This window comes from Microcebus murinus, chromosome 2 (genome assembly GCF_040939455.1).
Source record: "Microcebus murinus isolate Inina chromosome 2, M.murinus_Inina_mat1.0, whole genome shotgun sequence".
Taxonomy (NCBI): domain Eukaryota; kingdom Metazoa; phylum Chordata; class Mammalia; order Primates; family Cheirogaleidae; genus Microcebus; species Microcebus murinus.
In genome coordinates, this window is record NC_134105.1 from 107,085,157 (window position 1) to 107,103,642 (window position 18,486).

General features: G+C 39.3%; 1 protein-coding gene across 1 annotated transcript in view; it reads left to right on the top strand.

The window, feature by feature from the left end:
* LOC105864482 (gamma-interferon-inducible protein 16-like) overlaps nt 1-12,394 on the top strand; it is a 64,631-nt gene extending 52,237 nt beyond the window's left edge. The window contains exons 11-16 of the mRNA XM_012752381.3: nt 87-374; nt 1,466-1,611; nt 2,165-2,326; nt 5,132-5,554; nt 6,889-7,077; nt 11,431-12,394. Of these exons, the coding sequence (XP_012607835.2) occupies nt 87-374; nt 1,466-1,611; nt 2,165-2,326; nt 5,132-5,554; nt 6,889-7,077; nt 11,431-11,496 (1,274 nt within the window). The 3' untranslated portion in view covers nt 11,497-12,394. The remainder of the gene's footprint in view (nt 1-86; nt 375-1,465; nt 1,612-2,164; nt 2,327-5,131; nt 5,555-6,888; nt 7,078-11,430) is intronic.
* Nucleotides 12,395-18,486: the final 6,092 nt, after the last annotated feature.

The following is an 18,486-nucleotide window of genomic DNA, read 5'->3' on the forward strand; positions in this document are numbered from 1 at the left end:
ATGGGCTCCTCACTCAGGTAGGCATAAGCAGTCATTTAAATTGTCTGTATAGGTGTGTCCCATTGCATGTCATTTTTCTCTTGTAGGCTCGCCTATGTCTTTGAACATGGAGGATGATAAACGCTGGAAAACTGTCCTACTTAAAGTATTACAGGACAACATTGATGATCCATTTACAATGATGACGTTCTTACTGGCCACTACGTTAAACCTGAGTGAGGAAACGCAAGAAAAATATGACAAAATTAAGATTGCTAAGTTGATGTCCGACACATTCCCACGTGACGGCAGCGTGGACAAACTTATACAAGTCTGTGAAAATATACCAGAACTTCAACCCATCGCAGAAACTCTTAGAAGGGAAAAGTCAAAAGGTAACGGAGATCAGGGAACATTTTCTCTCTGCCACTGTCCCCAACTCTTCTCAACCTTGACTAGATCCTCACCTTGGACAAAGTTGGTACGCCCCTGTCACAAGTTGTGACTCAGTGGCCTTGGCAGTGTTGTCACTTCACATGCCAACAAATGAACAACTTAGAGCATTCCAATTCTAATGCAGAATGTTGTATTTTGGAGGGCGTATCGGGGATGCAGGGAAAGAACTAGAATGCAAGGGAGTTGATAAGAGACTGAGACTTCCAGTACATTAGAAAGGTTAGAAAATGACAAAATAATACTTTTAAATTTGTTGTTCATTATAGGTACAATGCACACTGTATGGGTGATGAATACACTAGAACTTTGACTCAAATGGTACAAAAGCAATTTATGCAACCAAAATGTTTTAGCCCTGTAATATTCTGAAATAAATATATATGAAAAAAATAAAATAAAATTTGTTGTTTATATCAGAGATATGTACATTTAACCGTGTTAATGTATCTGTCCTATTGAGTCTATTTAATTCATCATTAACCTATATAATAAAAAAGGTAGTAGTTAAGCATAAGCCTACCTGCAAGAAGCATGAAGTTCTTCCCTGTCATGAAATGACAGAGTTAAAATACATGTGGGTGTATGTGTTTATACATACATAAAACTCAAAGTCCAAAATCTCCATGTCTCCCCTCACAAACCTGTATCACATTTCCATTCACTGGTTTTGTGATTTGAATAGATTATCTGGAGAACACGACCAAGCAGTCAGCATCATGAGATCCTTTGATTTTCAAAAGGCAATGATAGGAAAACAGGATGGGGAAAGATCTTGACTAATCACTCACAGTTCAGAGGACAGGAAAGAGGTGCTCAGTGCCCAGGGGAGGCATATGGGAAACGCTGAGCAACATGAGAAAGTGCCGGTACCTGTGTTGAGACTGTCAGTCACCTTGAGGCCGGGCTGGGCTGATGCAGTGGAGCACACCTGAGTCCTCAGCAGCAGCTGAGAGGAATTAGGATGGAAACTGCTTCAGCTCTCTGAGACCATCAGCTCTGGGTTTATATGTTCCCCTTTTTTCTGCATTAGTTATGAATAAAATCGAATCCACACCAGAAAAGGAAGCAACCCCTTCAGAGACGAGCAAGCAGAAAGAAGAGGGTCCTGCTACACCTGCCCCCTCCACAAGCACATTTCTCACATCTGAAGGAGCAGAGGTGACTCCTGGACCTCAGGTAAGATTGAGGAAGAGGAACAGGTTTCAAGTTCCGCAGAGGAAACTCTGCTAACCTCTTCCACTGAAGCTCTATATTGGAAAGTTTTGTCATCGGGAGTTTCCCACCAAGTTTAAAATTCAGCAAGTTGTCCAGTAATTTATCTAATTCTTTGTACAAGGTAACCAGCTAAAAACTTTAGTAAATGTAATGTAAATATATACAAACTAAATATATCCTTGTCCCCAGTATAGAGGTGTAGTAATTTGAGAATCAGATAGGAAAATGATTTGCCCATGTTTATAAAAACCCCAGTTTTCCTATTTCCCAGTCAACACTTCCACCAACAGAGGTAATTAGAGAAATGAAATTGATTTGCATGTCCTTCTCTGCTTCCTTTGTTCAAAGAAACCATTTATGTCCACCTCTTACAACTGGCCAGGCATGGACAGAACCCACTCAAGTTTCCACGAAACACTTTGATAGGTATAATCAGCCAACTTCCCAGAATGAAAGGGTGCTCTACTTTATTTGACACTAAAAGGGAATAACAAGAAAATCAAACTATTTTCAGAAAATAGAAAGCACAGCCAAAGGAACGGATGGGAACGAAAGCGATGTTTTGGAGGAAGAGACTCAATCTCCGTGGCCTGCAGGAGCCAGCCCGGCCATAGCCATGGGCCATCCCCCACCTCCCCCGACCTCCCCAGCTCCATCCGACACTTCCTTAACTGAGGTATGCGCTTCTAGGGCTCCTTTGCTTCAATTTCTCCTACTGAAAATACAAAAGTCTTACCTCATTTTTTTAACTTTAAAATAGCATCAATAACAAGCAAGTCAATCAAAGGTATATATTAAGAATTCACAACATTTTAAGCTTTTGCTTCTACAGGGATATTGATGGACCTGACATTATCTCTGAGTGCAGAATGTTTTCTGTTCTGAGTTGTCTGGGGGAGGAGCAGAGTGGTGTAGGGTCCATGAGAGTACAGGGGGATACAGCAGTTGGGTCACTGTCCACTGCTCCTGTGTCTTTCACACCTCTTCCCTTTGCTCACTAATCTGTTCAAATTTCTTTGGCCAACACCATGCTCCTTTCTGCTCCAGGATTTTCACAAACCATGTTACTTTCACCTGGACAACTCTTACCCAGACAACCCTACTCTGCCTTTAGATCCCAGCATTGATATCTTGTCCTCGGGAAATGCTCACTTAGACCACAGTGACATAGGTGAATCCTTCATGGTGCTCTCTGTGGCAGAAACATCTTTCTTTCTTTTCTGCTATTTATGACAACGGATATTAAAAAGTGTTCGTTTACTTTTCCCACCTTACTCTGAGTTCCAAGATTAGAGCTACTTTGTCAGTCTGTGGACCAGTGTATCCCAGAGCCTAGATCAGTGTCTCATCATTGACTCAATGAAAAAGTGAAAACTAAATCCAAAGATATGAATCAGGACAGCTAATGAAAGAAAAAGAAAGGATCGTATGACCCAAAGAGACATAGTGTATATCGTGAGGCCCAAAGATTGTAGAAACAAAAAGAAGTGATGGAATTTGGAGGGGAGCTTAGGAGCTTGGGGAAATGTAGGCAGAAAGAGCACCATATACCAAGATACAGAAATGAAAGGAAGTGAACTACAATTTTTAATTATATATTTCTGATAATACTTATGAAGTTGTCCTCGTACCGAATTCAGACAGGCCAGCCTTTGCTGTATGCGTGCATCAGGGACAGTCTAATAACTAATTGAAACTTCAATGAGCTTTATTCCAAAAATGAGTGATTTATATTTCTACGATACACAATGAAACTGATACAGACCATGACAGGCCACAAGTGATGAACCCACAGCATCAGCCACAAATGAAACATGCTCTATGTTTTTTCTGATAATAGATTTTTATCTTAACACAAGATTATCTCAGGAACAAAGTCAAAATGCCAGCAGCCAGACACTCAAACATAAAATATTTAAATTTAAATTACCAGAAATTACACCATCCATATTATGCTACATTTTTTCTATATCCTCTTAGATTTTCTCCTGTGGAATTACATACACAATTATGATATCACATACAATATATTGTCTCATTATTTCTCTCTGAGAAGTTTTACAATTCCCCTCATGTATGCCCTGTATTTGAATCACTCCTTATAAGGTTGCATATTAGTGTAGCTATTAATAGTCTCAGGTATGAGTCTGCTATTGCTCATTAACTTGCATTGGGGAAAGGACTTCCCTGTGTCAGGCTGAACTGGTCACGTTCATGAGAAGTCACATCCAATCAAGTCCAGTCATCCACAGGTGATCACTGTGTGTGGTATCCCAGGCCAGAGCACCCCCCAACCTGCTGGAGTGTGGATGAACCCCACCTGTGCCTCCCACAATTCTTCTCATTGACTAACCCACCTCCCTTCATTTAAAGTGTTCTGCTGCAAATTTAGGAGACCAGGATGTTTTTTTTTTTTTTTTTTTTTTTTTTGAGACAGAGTTTCACTTTGTTGCCTAGGCTAGAGTGAGTGCCGTGGCATCAGCCTAGCTCACAGCAACCTCAGACTCCTGGGCTCAAGCGATCCTTCTGTCTCAGCCTCCCAAGTAGCTGGGACTACAGGCATGCGCCACCATGCCCGGCTAATTTTTTCTATATATATTAGTTGGCCAATTAGTTTCTTTCTATTTATAGTAGAGACGGGGTCTCGCTCTTGCTCAGGCTGGTTTTGAACTCCCGACCTCGAGCAATCCGCCCGCCTGGGCCTCCCAGAGAGCTAGGATTACAGGCGTGAGCCACCGCGCCCGGCCCTGAGACCAGGATGTTATACAGAGAAGATATTAAAGGCAAAACCTGCCTGATCCCAGGTTTCTGACAGTGAGCTCCTCCTAGAGCCCAATGTTGAGAAACGCTACAGTGGCGGAAATGGCAACTCAGAGTGTCACAACCCTGAACCTACTGACGTTAGGGTATTAGGAAGGCTTCAGACCACGCATGTTCCCACCTGCTGTGACAGTACTGAATGCCAGATAGAGGAACTATGACTCACACTCTCAAAATTGCCCAGTCTATACTGGTGATAACTGAACACTCTTCATATCTTGGTATATGCACTGGGCACCATTTCCCATTTTCAGTGCTATTTAATAATATTTGTCTGTAGTTATGCTCTCATGCTCTAAGCTGGTAAGAGTAAGACTAAAATTTATTAATTTGCTCTTAAATTTATTTGAAAGTACTTCATAGCAATGCTCTCAGAATCCACTGCTCTTGTGTTGTTCTTATGCTTTACTTCCTAAGGATTATTCTTTCACCAAGTGTTCTCCTGCTTTTCACACGTGCAGTCTCCCCCTGTGACATCCTCTGGTGATGACACCAGTTCGGGACATGCTCTGCTGCCTTGTTCAGCGACCCTCCATCCTGGCTGCAGCTCTAAACATCTGTAATGTTGTCGGGCTCCAGGTTATGACTGAGGTCACTGAGTAGTGGTTCTGTATTCCCCACTCAGACATTTCCCTTTGTTCTCCTGTGCTATTGTACACAGAACCCAAACCCAGAGGGCAACTCTTGGGTAACCGGCAGAGGAAAGAAACTCCGAGAAGACCCGATAGTAGTGATGGTGCTGCAGGCAGGAAAGCCATTTGATTATGAGTCCTCAGAAGGGAAGAAAAAAACAATGTTTCATGCTACAGTGGCTACTGAGAAAGCGTTCTTCCGTGTGAAGGTTTTAAAGAACAACTTGAAGAGCATATTCATCAGTGAAAGAATCATTACTATATCAAATTATTTAGAATATAAATATTTCCTAGAAGTAAATGAAGCCTCCGTGGTAACCGAAGCTGGTAGTGATGTAAAGATTGAGGTTCCAGACAACATCAAAAGAAGTGCAAAGGAAACCATGAAGATCGATACTATTAAAAATCAAGCTTCTGGTACTATTATATATGGGTCATTTACGCTACTTAAGGTAAGTCCTCAAAATTCTTTTGTTTCATTTCTCCACAAATACCTGAAATAAGAAGGTTTTGTGGTGCCAAATGCAGTTTTGCCCATTTATTGAACATTAGAACCCAGGACTCACTCAAGGCTAATAATAAGTGAGTAAAGTCTTTTCTCAGGATAAGACTGGGAACTAGGGAACCTATTAATATTCTTTTTCCCATGTTTTCCTTTCCTGAATACTACCCTGAACTTTTTAGGAAAATGTTCACTGATAAGACTTGAGATTTCATCAGCTATGACTATGTGTTCTTCTAAGCCACAGTGATTAAGGACAGTGTAGGGTCTAGATCCATATACATATTCTACCACATTTCTTTTTTATTATTACTTCAACTGTAGCAATAATCACTCTATTTTTATTTTGGATGAAGTATTGCCCTTTGTGGTTTGAGTTCTGCTTTTTAGCAGTCAGAGCAAGATATCAATTGACTGATCATGCCTGGAGAACAAAGGCAGCCAACAGGATAATGTTCTAACCAAACGAAACTCATTTCATCAAAAAAGTATTGAACAACTGAGAAGGATGAATTTAGGTAATACTTAGAAAGTCAGGTAATATTAACTCACCATTTATATATGCAGGTGAAAAGAAAGAGCACGGAGTGCTTTTGCTGATATTCCAGGGTCCAAATACATGACACTGTTTGTCATAGGACGTGCAAAGCCAAGGAAACATCTTCACCCGTCTATTGATTCATGTGATTTCTCATATGATCAACAGCCACAAACACCATGTATTTGTTTTTCTAGCAAAACCTCTTATTTTCCCTGCATTATTCTTTGCACACACTCTTAATGTGGACATTGTTATCAGCACAGTTCTAGAAATGAAGAGTAATAGCCTTGGTGAGCAAGAAAGTTTAAGCTCAAGGACCTGAACTCAGGAGAGAGAGAAAGACTCAGTAAACGGAGAAGGTAGAAAAAGTAACTAGGGAGTTACCAGAGGCTTGCTTTTTATTACAGATCCCTCATACTCACCAAAAAGCATTTAGGATTTAGGATTCCTCTGGATAAAGGTGCTTTGGGAATTATAGCTGTCCTAGAGATGAAAGCAGTAGAAATTAGGAGGATAATCGATTGTTCTAGAGCTGTCAGAGAAATACCTAGGACATGTAAGACTGTAAAGGGCTCATAAGAAAGAGCTCCCTGAGAAATCCTTCCCTAAGGCTTATGCATGTCTGTACCTTACTAGCACTTGCTGTCCTGCAACTTGTTTTAACCTGTCACAAGGGTCTGATTATTCCGTGTGGTAGTTTTTAGCTGTGTTCTAAGGAACTAGATGTTAATTTTATGTTGCAGAAAACATTAAAGAAAAGCTACACAATCTATGAAATTAAGGACAACACAGGAACCATGGAAGTAAAGGGGATAAAACACTGTCATGATATTCCCTGTAAAAACGGAGATACACTTCAGCTCTTCTGCTTTAAACTGAGGAGAGAGAGGGAGACACCATATCTGCTTCATGAAATGCATAGTTTCATTGAGGTGAGAATTAATTTTCCAAAGAGGAAACAATTTGGTTTAAGTTTTTTGTTTTTTGTTTTTTGTTTTTTTTTTGTTTGTTTGTTTTTTTTTTAAAGTTTTAATTATTTTTTTTATTTTGGCATATTATGGGGGTACAGATTTTAAGGTTTCAATAAATGCCCATTTCCCCCCTCCCCCCAAAAGTCTGAGTCTCCATCATGACCATCCCCCAGATGGTGCACATCTCACTCACTATGTATGTATATACCCGCCCCCCTCCCCCCTCCCACCTGCCCAATACCCTATTACTGTAGCACCTATGTGTCCACTTAGGTGCTACTCAGTTAATACCAGTTTGCTGGAGAATATATCTGGTGCTTGTTTTTCCATTCTTGGGATACTTCACTTAGTAGTATGGGTTCCAGCTCTAACCAGGAAAATATAAGATGTGCTATATCACCATTGTTTCTTAGAGCTGAATAGTACTCCATGGTGTACATATACCACATTTTATTAATCCATTCTTGGATTGATGGGCACTTGGGCTGTTTCCACAGCCTCGCAATTATGAATTGTGCTGCTATAAACATTCGAGTGCAGGTGTCTTTTTTGTAGAGTGTCACTGGATCATTTGGGTAGATGCCCAGCAATGGGATTGCTGGATCAAATGGTAGATTCACTTGTATCGCTTTAAGGTATCTCCATATTGCTTTCCACAGAGGTTGAACTAGTTTGCAGTCCCACCAGCAGTGTAGGAGTGTTCCTCTCTCTCCGCAACCACACCAGCATTTATTGTTTGGAGATTTTTTGATGAAGGCCATTCTCACTGGGGTTAAGTGATATCTCATTGTGGTTTTGATTTGCATTTCCCTGATGATTAGAGATGTTGAGCATTTCTTCATATGTTTGTTGGCCATTCTTCTGTCTTCTTTAGAAAAATTTCTGTTCAAGTCCTTTGCCCACTTTTTAATGGGGTTATTTGATTTTTTCTTCCTAATTTTCGTGAGTTCTAAGTATATTCTAGTTATCAGTCCCTTATCGGATGCATAGGATGCAAAAATTTTCTCCCATTCTGTAGGTTGTCTGTTTACTTTCATGACTATTTCTTTGGCTGTGCAGAAGCTTTGTAGTTTGATCAAGCTGTAGTAATTAAAACAATATGGTATTGGCACAAAAACAGGAATATTGACCAGTGGAACAGATGTGAGAATCCTGATATAAAACCATCCTCATATAGCCATCTCATCTTTGACAAAGCAGACAAAAACATACGCTGGGGAAAAGAATCCCTCTTCAATAAATGGTGCTGGGAAAACTGGATAGCCACCTGTAGAAGGCTAAAACAGGACCCACACCTTTCACCTCTCACAAAAACCAACTCACGCTGGATAACAGACTTAAACCTAAGATATGAAACTATTAGAACTCTAGAGGAAAAAGTTGGAAACACTCTCCTAGACATCGGCCTGGGCAAAGAGTTTATGAAGAAGTCCCCAAAGGCAATCACAGCAGCAACAAAAATAAATAAATGGGACTTGGTTTAAGTTTTATAAGAACCAGATTTATGCTTTTTTACACATAGAGTCAAGCCAAAAGTATGATAGAACAGATGATGCCTTGTACTCATATTTCAATGGAGAAACTTATTAAAAAATATTAAGATAATAACATTATTGGCTTCAACAGGATTTGAAACCTGCACTAAATGTCAAAATATTTGAAGACATTAGGAGGGTAGGGTACTAATTTCACAAAGTGGTCAACAGGGAGGGATTGGGAATAGGGTAGACTTGGTCTACACCTGGCTGATTTACTGCATGATATTGGGGAAATAGCCTACATGTTCATCAGATGTTTTCATGAACAATGAGATTATGGATGTGTATTTCTTATGTCAGTGCCTTGTCCATTATAAGAAATCTGTATGTAGTAGGTACTATGGTTCTTAAAGATGAAGGTACACATCGAAAAGACTTCTAGGCAGAGAAAATATAACACGCAAAAAAAAAAAAAAAAAAAAATTGAAAGCATGTGAGTTCTGTACAACTGTGGGATCTGTTGAAAGGTATGGGAAACCGATGGTAGAGAGAAAACGACCAGACTCTACAGAGTTGCCTTTTGTCTTAACGCCAGAAATGGAGTCTTCATTGTAAAAAAAAATAATAATAATAATTAATAATAATAATTAGTAAGTACATATTGAAAATTTTATGAAGAAGAATGCCTAATTATTTTACATGTTATCAAAAAATATTTTGGCAATTTTCTTCAGAAATACATTGGAGACTCTGACCAACACCGCAGGCTCCTTCACCAACCCACACATCCTAGTTGATGACAGGGTACCTATATACAGGGGTTTGCAATTTGTAGTAGTTTTTCAGTTTCTTTATGTGTTTGTTGCTGTTGATAGGTCCAAGAATCCTGTTTTCCTCTATGAATCATACATATAATATCTGAGGGTCAAAGGTAGCAGTCTCTGCTTTTTAGCCAACTTGGTTTAGGTGACCAGGGATGGAATTCATGCCTACTCATTAACAGCTCAGACACATTTTTCTCTCTTACTTCGAAGACAGAAGTGGTGGCCCCAGGAAAACATTGTGGGAAGGAAATTACTTCTCCTACATTCTGGCTTAGAAGGGAGCATGTGAAGTTTTCCCAAGTCCCATTTTGTATATAAGCAACACGACCATTTCTACAGCCACAGGAGTTATTTGGCTGCACCTAAACCACCCTTAGCTCACGCATCCCAACTAGGGTCCTATGTCTGCTACACTTAACCACCTCATGCGTTCATTTCTTCTTTGATACACAGTACCTCTGCAGGAGGCCTAGAAAATGTCTGATCACTTCCTCTGTGATTCACTAGCTCTGAAAGGAGTCCTTGCTCATATACCTCATGGGTTATCCTGAAGATATGGTTTCTAATAGGATTTCTCTACAGTTTTGTTATTGAAAACCAAAAACATGTTATTCTTATTTTTTTTTTCCATCTTTTGTCATGACTCCCCTAAAGCAAAGAGCACAGAATGGTTTGGGGAAAAAAAAAAAAGTGGAGACATTTCTGGTTTAAAATTACTATACAGGGAAATAAGGTATTATTTTTATTCCCATTCACCATAACTTTATCTGGGGTTTCCACAAGAGTCAGCATGAATCATGATATATCTGTGGACTGGGCAGACATACAAACCTAGCATAGACTGAAGTAACAATGACAATGATAATATTTCTCCTAAATGAGCATCTACTGTGTAAAGCTGAAAGTGAAAGTTTTGTTTTTATGTATATTATTATTCCATTTATTCTTCAATACACCCTATGAACACAGTAGGAAGATCATGTTCCAATAAACAAAAGGCTTCTTTTTTGGACAGTTTAAGTTTGAGGTTTCCATATGATATCTATGAGTATCCTTATGATATATAGAGATGAAATTTGAAAGATAATTTTGACTGAGCCTTTGGCTGAATTTTACAACTGTAGACATAGTCGTTAAAGTAGCAGGTGTGCCTAATATTATCTAAATAAAATAGTGATATTGATGTTACTCATTTAATGAGTTCTTAGAATGACACAATCTCTTCTAAGGGGTTTTCAATTATCCTAATTAAACTATAAAAATCCAATTGTTTTATGTATTAACTAATTTAATTATTTGTGATGCACAATGATGAGGAGAGGGAATTTAATTGGAGGGTGATCAGCCGAGCTCTTATCAGACTTAAATAATCAAGGATGCACCTGAGCGAATCAGAACCTGCCTTCAGTGAGATGCATGTACTACCACAGACAGGGGTGGTTGGATCTACATGACAAAGTCCATGATTGACAGACACATCCATGTGGGATTCTTGGAACACTAACAAAGACTAGTACTGGAATGCTAACAGCTCAGAACAAAGGCTGACATATTATGGCACACAGACATGCACATGCTCTCAGATTGCTTTCCTTCAGGAGGCCAGCAGTCAAACATTCCAAACCTTTCTAGATAGCAATGGCACCAGGAATACCTTTGGTACCCTCTTCTCGCCTGTCTGCCCAATAAGAACCTTCCCCTCAGCTCTTAGCATTGGGTACACCAGCTCCTTCCTCTTTACTGTTGTTCCCTGACATCTCCTGCTCTTCCACTGGTGCTCCTGCTGGATAGCAGTGAGTGTCTCATTTCATGGTCCCAGCAAAGGGGAGGGGAGGCATGACTCAAAGGGCAAGAATTCATTGAAGTAAGTGGGTGAGAGTGAGAACGGAGTCCTTTGGAAGGGAATAGAGGAAGAGGTGTGGCCCATGGAGTGGAGACAGTGTGAGGAAAGGAAGTAATGTTATGACCACCCGCATTTTAACTGTTTTATCTTTATCTCTTTCTTCCTCAAGGTCCAGGAGAACCAGGATGTAAATAATCCTGATTCAGATATGGAAAGCTCAGAAGAGACCTCCTAAAAACCTGAATGTTTATGGAGAGAAGATCCAAGGGCAAAAAAAATATGTTTGTGTATCTATATGAATACATATCTATATGATTGAATTATGAAAGTATATATACCAGCTATTAATTCTAGGGAATAGGGTGTTAAGGGTGTTTTCAGTTTTTACCTTTTTATATTTTCTTAATGTCAATTTTTACATTTACAACTTTCATAATTTGAAAAAAAAAGTAAACATTATTGTTAGGGCCTAGGGACTATAGGCAGCCAATAACCAGCCATTAGCTTTCTTTTTTTTTCTTTCCTTCAGATTTATTTTATTTGTGCTCCAAATTAGGACATAAACAGAGTGTTACAGCAGCTAAACCTTTATTCTTAAGATTTATTCATCCTTTTTTTTTGTGGAGCCAGAGTCTCACTCTGTTGCCTGGCTAGAGTGCCATGGTGTCAGTCTAGCTCACAGCAACCTCAAACTCCTGGGCTGAAGCAATCCTTCTGCCTCAACCTCCCGAGTAGCTAGGACTACAGACATGAACCACCATGCCCAGCTAATTTTTTCTATATGTTTTTAGTTGTCCAGATAATTTCTTTCTATTTTTACTAGAGACAAGGTCTCGCTCTTGCTCAGGATGGTCTCAAACTCCTGACCTCAAGCAATTCTCCGGCCTTGGCCTCCCAGAGTGCTAGGATTACAGGCATGAGCCACCACAGCCAGCCGATTTATTCATCTTTATATCCACAATGCTTAGTGTGTAGTAGGTGCTCAATAAAAATTAATTTAAGCCTCTGAGGTAACAATGATAAATCACTCAAAGATCATCTGAAATGTAAAACTAATAAAGGCTCAACATTATGCATTCTTTAGCAGTTTTAATTTGCCATGATTAAAGATACTTGGAATTTTGGTTCTTCTACACATTGTTTCAGATTACCTGTCTGCTCAAATGGTCTTAAAAATGGATGAAAATTTCAATAATGCTTATATGTTCCAATATTATCTGGGGAATAGAGAATTTCACAACACTTGCTTTATAAATAATGGAAGCTTAATCCTTTCAATGCCTCTGATTTAAAAATTTATATACATTTAATATAATGGAAATCTTTAAAAAGTATAACCCTTAATTTCCTCCTTAAGCAGAATGAATAAAGCATCAAACAAATCGGTTGACTTTAGACCAAAGTTCATGATCTTTCTTCTTGCCTAATCTCCTGCCACAGTCTTTGGTGATTTTGACATTCCTTTTGGTGGTTCTTCACACACCTGGCACCCCATATATCCTCTGTCCCTAGGCCCTCCAGGCCAACATCATCACTTGAAATGGAGCCAGCCTCAAGATCTAACACTTGGGATTTTTCTTTTAACCTTGGGCTCTTTCCCATTTCTCTCATGTCCTCACTTCTGCTGCCTTTTCTTTGCATCCTCATCATATCTTCTTGACCTTTGTCCCTTTCCTGGTGTACTAACCCAATACCTTTCCTACCACTACACCAAGCCAGCCTCTCACTGATGCCACAATGCCCAGGCCTGGCTACCTCCTTGGCAGGCTTTGCTGGGGAAAGCCATGGGACATGGATTGCCACACACGCTCGCTTTCTGTGCTTGGGGGGAGCTTGCTGGTGTTTAGTGGTCTTCTACCAACACTTGATGGCATACTGAGTTATCCTCCGTGGCTTTTCCAAACCTTTGCTAATTTCTGTAACCATCAATCAAAACCTTGTCCTGACGCTCCTCTCTCTACCCTCTCCCTCAATACCTATGAGTCCCAGCATCAACCACCACTTCTGAGCAGATGACCCTTACATTTTCTGTCACCCAAACTCTCCCCCAATAAACAAAATCATTTCCACCAACTTTTTTTTAGCCCCCAAATCAACTACTTCATTTTGCTTCCTGATTTCTGGTAACTGATGTGTTTGATGGGCAGTACTTGTAGGGTGCAAACCTAAGACTTATTTTTATCACTTACTCTTCCTTTTAACCCCTTCTGAACAAGTGGTCCATCTTTGCCCCTTTTAAGCCCTTCTGAACAAGTGGTCCATCTTCTGTGGGCAGGGGAGGCTGATAATTCTTCTATCCATTCTTAGATAATAGAACATCCTGTCACAAAACAGTTTTGATACAGAAATTAGAATGTCCAGTCTAAGATATTAACACATCAGCTTTCATTCAAGAACTTCTTTCCCTAGCGACAGCAGCTGTGGGTGGACCATATGCCTTTGGAGTAGGGCTTACGATCACCTCCTCCTTTTGTCACCTACCTCCTCCCTGACTCCCCAGCTGCTGGTCCACCAGCACTGGAGGAGACTGGAAAGGAGAAGTGAGGAACAGGTACATTTTCACTTAGTAGGCATTGCCATGAGATGGCTTCATGCTTTCTGGATAGAAGTTTAAATTTGGCATTTTTCCTTATGAGCACTTCCATGAGCTCTTTGCAAGTCCCCTTCTGGGCCCTCAATGACCCTTCTGATGTGAATGGCGCATCTCCATCAATTGATAGCTGCTGATCCCCTATTGACTTCTGAGTCCAAGGTACTTTTCTCAATCTATTATTTTTTTTTTCATTTTTTTTATTTTAGCATATTATTGGGGTACAAGTGTTAAGGTTACTTGTATTGCCCATGCCCCTTCCTCCCCTCAAGTAAGAGCTTCAAGCATGTCCATCCCCTAAATGTTGCACATCTTACTCGTTGTGGTTGTACATACCCATCCCCTCCTCCCCCTCCCACCCTCCCGACACCCGATAAATGTTACTCCTTTATGTGTACTTAGGTGTTGATCCGTTAATACCAATTTGCTGGTGACTACATGTGGGGCTGGTTTTTCCATTCTTGAGATACTTCACTTAGTAGAATGGGTTCCAGCTGTATCCAGGAATATACAAGAGGTGCTATATCACCATTGTTTCTTAAAGTTGAGTAGTATTCCATGGTATACATATATCACATTTTATTAATCCACTCATGTATTGATAGGCACTTGGATTGTTTCCACAGCTTTGCAATTGTAAATTGTGCTGCTATAAACATTCAAGTGCAGGTGTCTTTTTCATAAAGTGACTTTTGATCTTTTGGGTAGATGCCCAGTAGTGGAATTGCTGGATCAAATGGTAGATCTACTTGTATCTCTTTGAGGTATCTCCATATTGTTTTCCATAGAGGTTGAACTAGTTTGCAGTCCCACCAGCAGTGTAGGAGTGTTCCTCTCTCTCTGCATCAATACCAGCATTTGTTGTTTGGGGACTTTTTGATAAAGGCCATTCTCACTGGAGTTAAGTGATATCTCATTGTGGTTTTGATTTGCATTTCCCTGATGATTAGAGATGTTGAGCATTTTTTCATATGTTTGTTGGCCATTATTCTGTCTTCTTTTGAGAAGTTTCTATTTATGTCCTTTGCTCATTTTTTGATAGGGTTGTTTGATTTTTTTCTGGCTGATTTTCCTGAGTTCTAAATAGATTCTAGTTATCAGCCCTTTATCAGATGCGTAGCTTGTAAAAATTTTCTCCCATTCTGTGGGTTGTCTGTTTGCTCTCTTGACAGTTTCTTTGGCTGTGCAGAAGCTTTTTAATTTCATTAGGTCCCATTTGTTTATTTTTGTTGCTGTTGTGATTGCCTTTGGGGTCTTCTTCATAAATTCTTTGCCTAGGCCAATGTCCAGAAGAGTATTTCCAACATTTTCCTCTAGAATTCTAATAGTTTCACACCTAAGGTTCAAGTCTGTTATCCAGTGTGAGTTGATTTTTGTGAGAGGTGAAGGGTGTGGATCTTGTTTCAGTCTTCTACATGTGGCTATCCAGTTTCCCCAGCACCATTTATTGAATAAGGATTCTTTTCCCCAGTGTATGTTTTTGTCTGCTTTGTTGAAGATTAGTTGGCTATATGAAAATGGTTTTATATCTGGGTTCTCTGTTCTGTTCCACTGGTCAATGTTCCTGTTCTTGTGCCAGTAAAAAGCTATTTTAAGTACGATAGCCTTGTAGCATAGTTTGAAGTCTGGTAAATTCATACCTCCTATTTTGTTTTTATTGCCTAGGATTGACTTTGCTATACGGGGTCTTCTCTGGTTCCATACGAAACATAAAATTATTTTATCTATATCTGTGAAAAATGATGATGGTATTTTTATAAGGATTGCATTGACTCTGTAGGTCACTTTGGGTAGTATAGACATTTTAACAATGTTGATTCTGCCGAACCATGAGCATAGTATATTCTTCCATCTGTTTACGTCCTCTGCTATTTCCTTCTTCGTGTTTCATAGTTCTCCCTGTAGAGGTCTTTTACCTCTTTAGTTAAATATATTCCAAGGTACTTTATTTTCTTTGTTGCTATTTTGAAGGGAATTGAATCTTTGATTTGGTTCTCACTTTTATTGTTGAAGGTGTATATGAATGCCTCTGATTTCTGTGTGTTGATTTTGTATCCTGAGACTTTACCAAATTCATTTATCAGATCAAGGAGTCTCATGGTTGAATCCTTGGGGTCTTCTAGGTATAATATCATGTCATCAGCAAAGAGTGAGAGTTTGGTCTCTTCTGCTCCCATTTGGACACCCTCAATTCCACTCTCTTGTCTGATTGCTGTAGCAAGGACTTCAAGCACTATGTTGAACAGAAGTGGAGATAGTGGGCAACCTTGTCTTGTTCCAGTTCTAAGTGGGAATGCTTTCAATTTTTCTCCATTCAGTATAATATTGGCTGTGGGTTTGTCATATATGGCTTGTATCATTTTTAGGTAAGCCCCGTCTGCCTATTTTGTTGAGAATTCTTATAAAAGGGTGTTGAATTTTGTCAAATGCTTTCTCTGTGTCTATTGAGAGGATCATATGGTCTTTGTTTTTGCTTCTGTTTATATGGTGAATTACATTTATAGATTTGTGTATGTTGAACCATCCCTGCATCCCTGGGATGAATCCCACTTGGTTGTGATGAATTATTTTCTTGACAAGCACCTGCATTGGATTGGCTAGGATTTTGTTGAGAATTTTTGCATCTATATTCATAAGGGATATTGGTCTGTAGTTTTCTTCTTTTTTTTTTGTTGCATCCTTTCCTGGGTTGGTATCAGGGTTAGGTTCGCTTCACAAAATGTGTTGGGGAGGCTTCCATCCTTCTCAGTGTTGTGGAATAATTTCTGCAGGATAGGCACCAGTTCTTCTTTGTAGGTGTGGTAAAATTCGGGTGTGAAACCATCTAGTCCAGGACTTTTCTTTTTAGGAAGGTTTTTTTATTGATGTTTCAATTTCAGTAGTTGATATTGGTCTGTTCAGGAATTCCATTTCTTCCTGGTTGAGCCTAGGGAGGCTGTGTGTTTCTAAGAAATTGTCCATTTCCTCCACATTTTCCAGTGTGTGTGCATAGTGGTTTTTGTAGTATTCATAAATTATATCTTGTATCTCTGTGGCATCAGTTATAATTTCTCCTTTATGATTCCTGATGGAGCTTATTAGAGATTTTTCTTTTCTGCTTTCTGTTAGTCTAGCCAATGGTATGTCAATTTTGTTTATTTTTTCAAAGAACCAACTTTTTGTTTTATTAATCTTCCGTATAGTTTCCCTGTTGTCAATTTCGTTTAGTTCTGATTTGATCTTAATGATTTCACTTCTTCTGCTGGGTTTGGGGTTGGTCTGTTCTTCTTTTTCCAGCTCTTTGAGATGATTCATTAGGTTGTCTATTTGTGATCTTTTCAACTTTTGGATATAGGCATTTATGAAAATAAACTTTCCTCTCAGAACTGCTTTAGCTATGTCCCACAGGTTTTGGTAACTTGTGTCACCTTTGTCATTTAGTTCAAAGAATCTTTTGATTTCCATCTTGATTTCCTCATTTATGAAGTGATCATTCAGCAGAAGGTTGTTTAGTTTCCATGACTTTGTGTAGAAATGAGGACTCCTGTTAGGATTGATTTCTACATTTATTCCATTGTGGTCTGAGAAGATACATGGTATAATTTCTGTTTTTTTTAAATTGTTTGAGACGTGCTTTGTGTCCTAGGATATGGCCAATCTTAGAGAATGACCTATGAGCTGATGAGAAGAACATATATTCAGTGGTTTTGGGGTAAAATGTCCTGTAAAAGATAGTTAGGCCCATTTGTTCTAGGGTTCTGTTTAAGTCCATTATTTCTTTGTTGATGTTCTGTTTGGAGGATCTGTCCTGCGCTGTCAGTGGGGTATTAAAGTCTCCAAGTATTATGATGTTGTTGTTTATCCATTTGTTTAGATCCATTAGAGTTTGATTTATGAATCTGGGTGCACCAAGGTTGGGTGCATATATATTTAGAATTGTTATGTCCTCTTTTTGAACTATACCCTTCACCATTACATAGTGACCTTCTTTGTCTTTTATTACTTTTGTTGATTTAAAAACTAAGTTATCTATAATCAGCACCACTACGCCAGCTTTCTTTTGGCTTCTGTTTGCTTGAAATATTGTTCTCCACCCCTTTACCTTTAGTCTAATTGCATCCTTGCAGGTTAGATGTGTTTCCTGAAGGCAGCAGATACTTGGCTTGTGTTTTTTTATCCATTCGGCCAGCCTGTGTCTCTTGAGTGGGGAATTCAAGCCATTCACATTTACTGAGATAACTGATAGGTGGGGAAGATTTCTCTTCATTATGTAGGGTTGAGCTTTGTTGCTTTGTTTTCTCTCTTGAGCCATTGTAGTATCTGGGCTTTGATCTTTAGCTTTGAGTAGATTTACATTCGTGAGTGTTTATTGTGCTGATCCATGGGTAACACTGTTTTGAGTACTTCTTGAAGAGCTGGTCTTCTCTTGGTGAATTCCCTCAGTCTTTGCTTATCTGAGAATGTCTCGATTTCTTTTTCATATACAAAACTTAGTTTTGCAGGGAATAAGATTCTAGGCTGGGCATTGTTCTGTTTCAGAAGAGTGAGAATGGGGCCCCAGTCTCTCCTTGCTTGTAAAGTCTCAGTAGAGAAGTCTGGTTTCATTCAAATTGGCTTTCCCTTGTATGTTACTTGCTTCTTTCATCTTATAGCTCT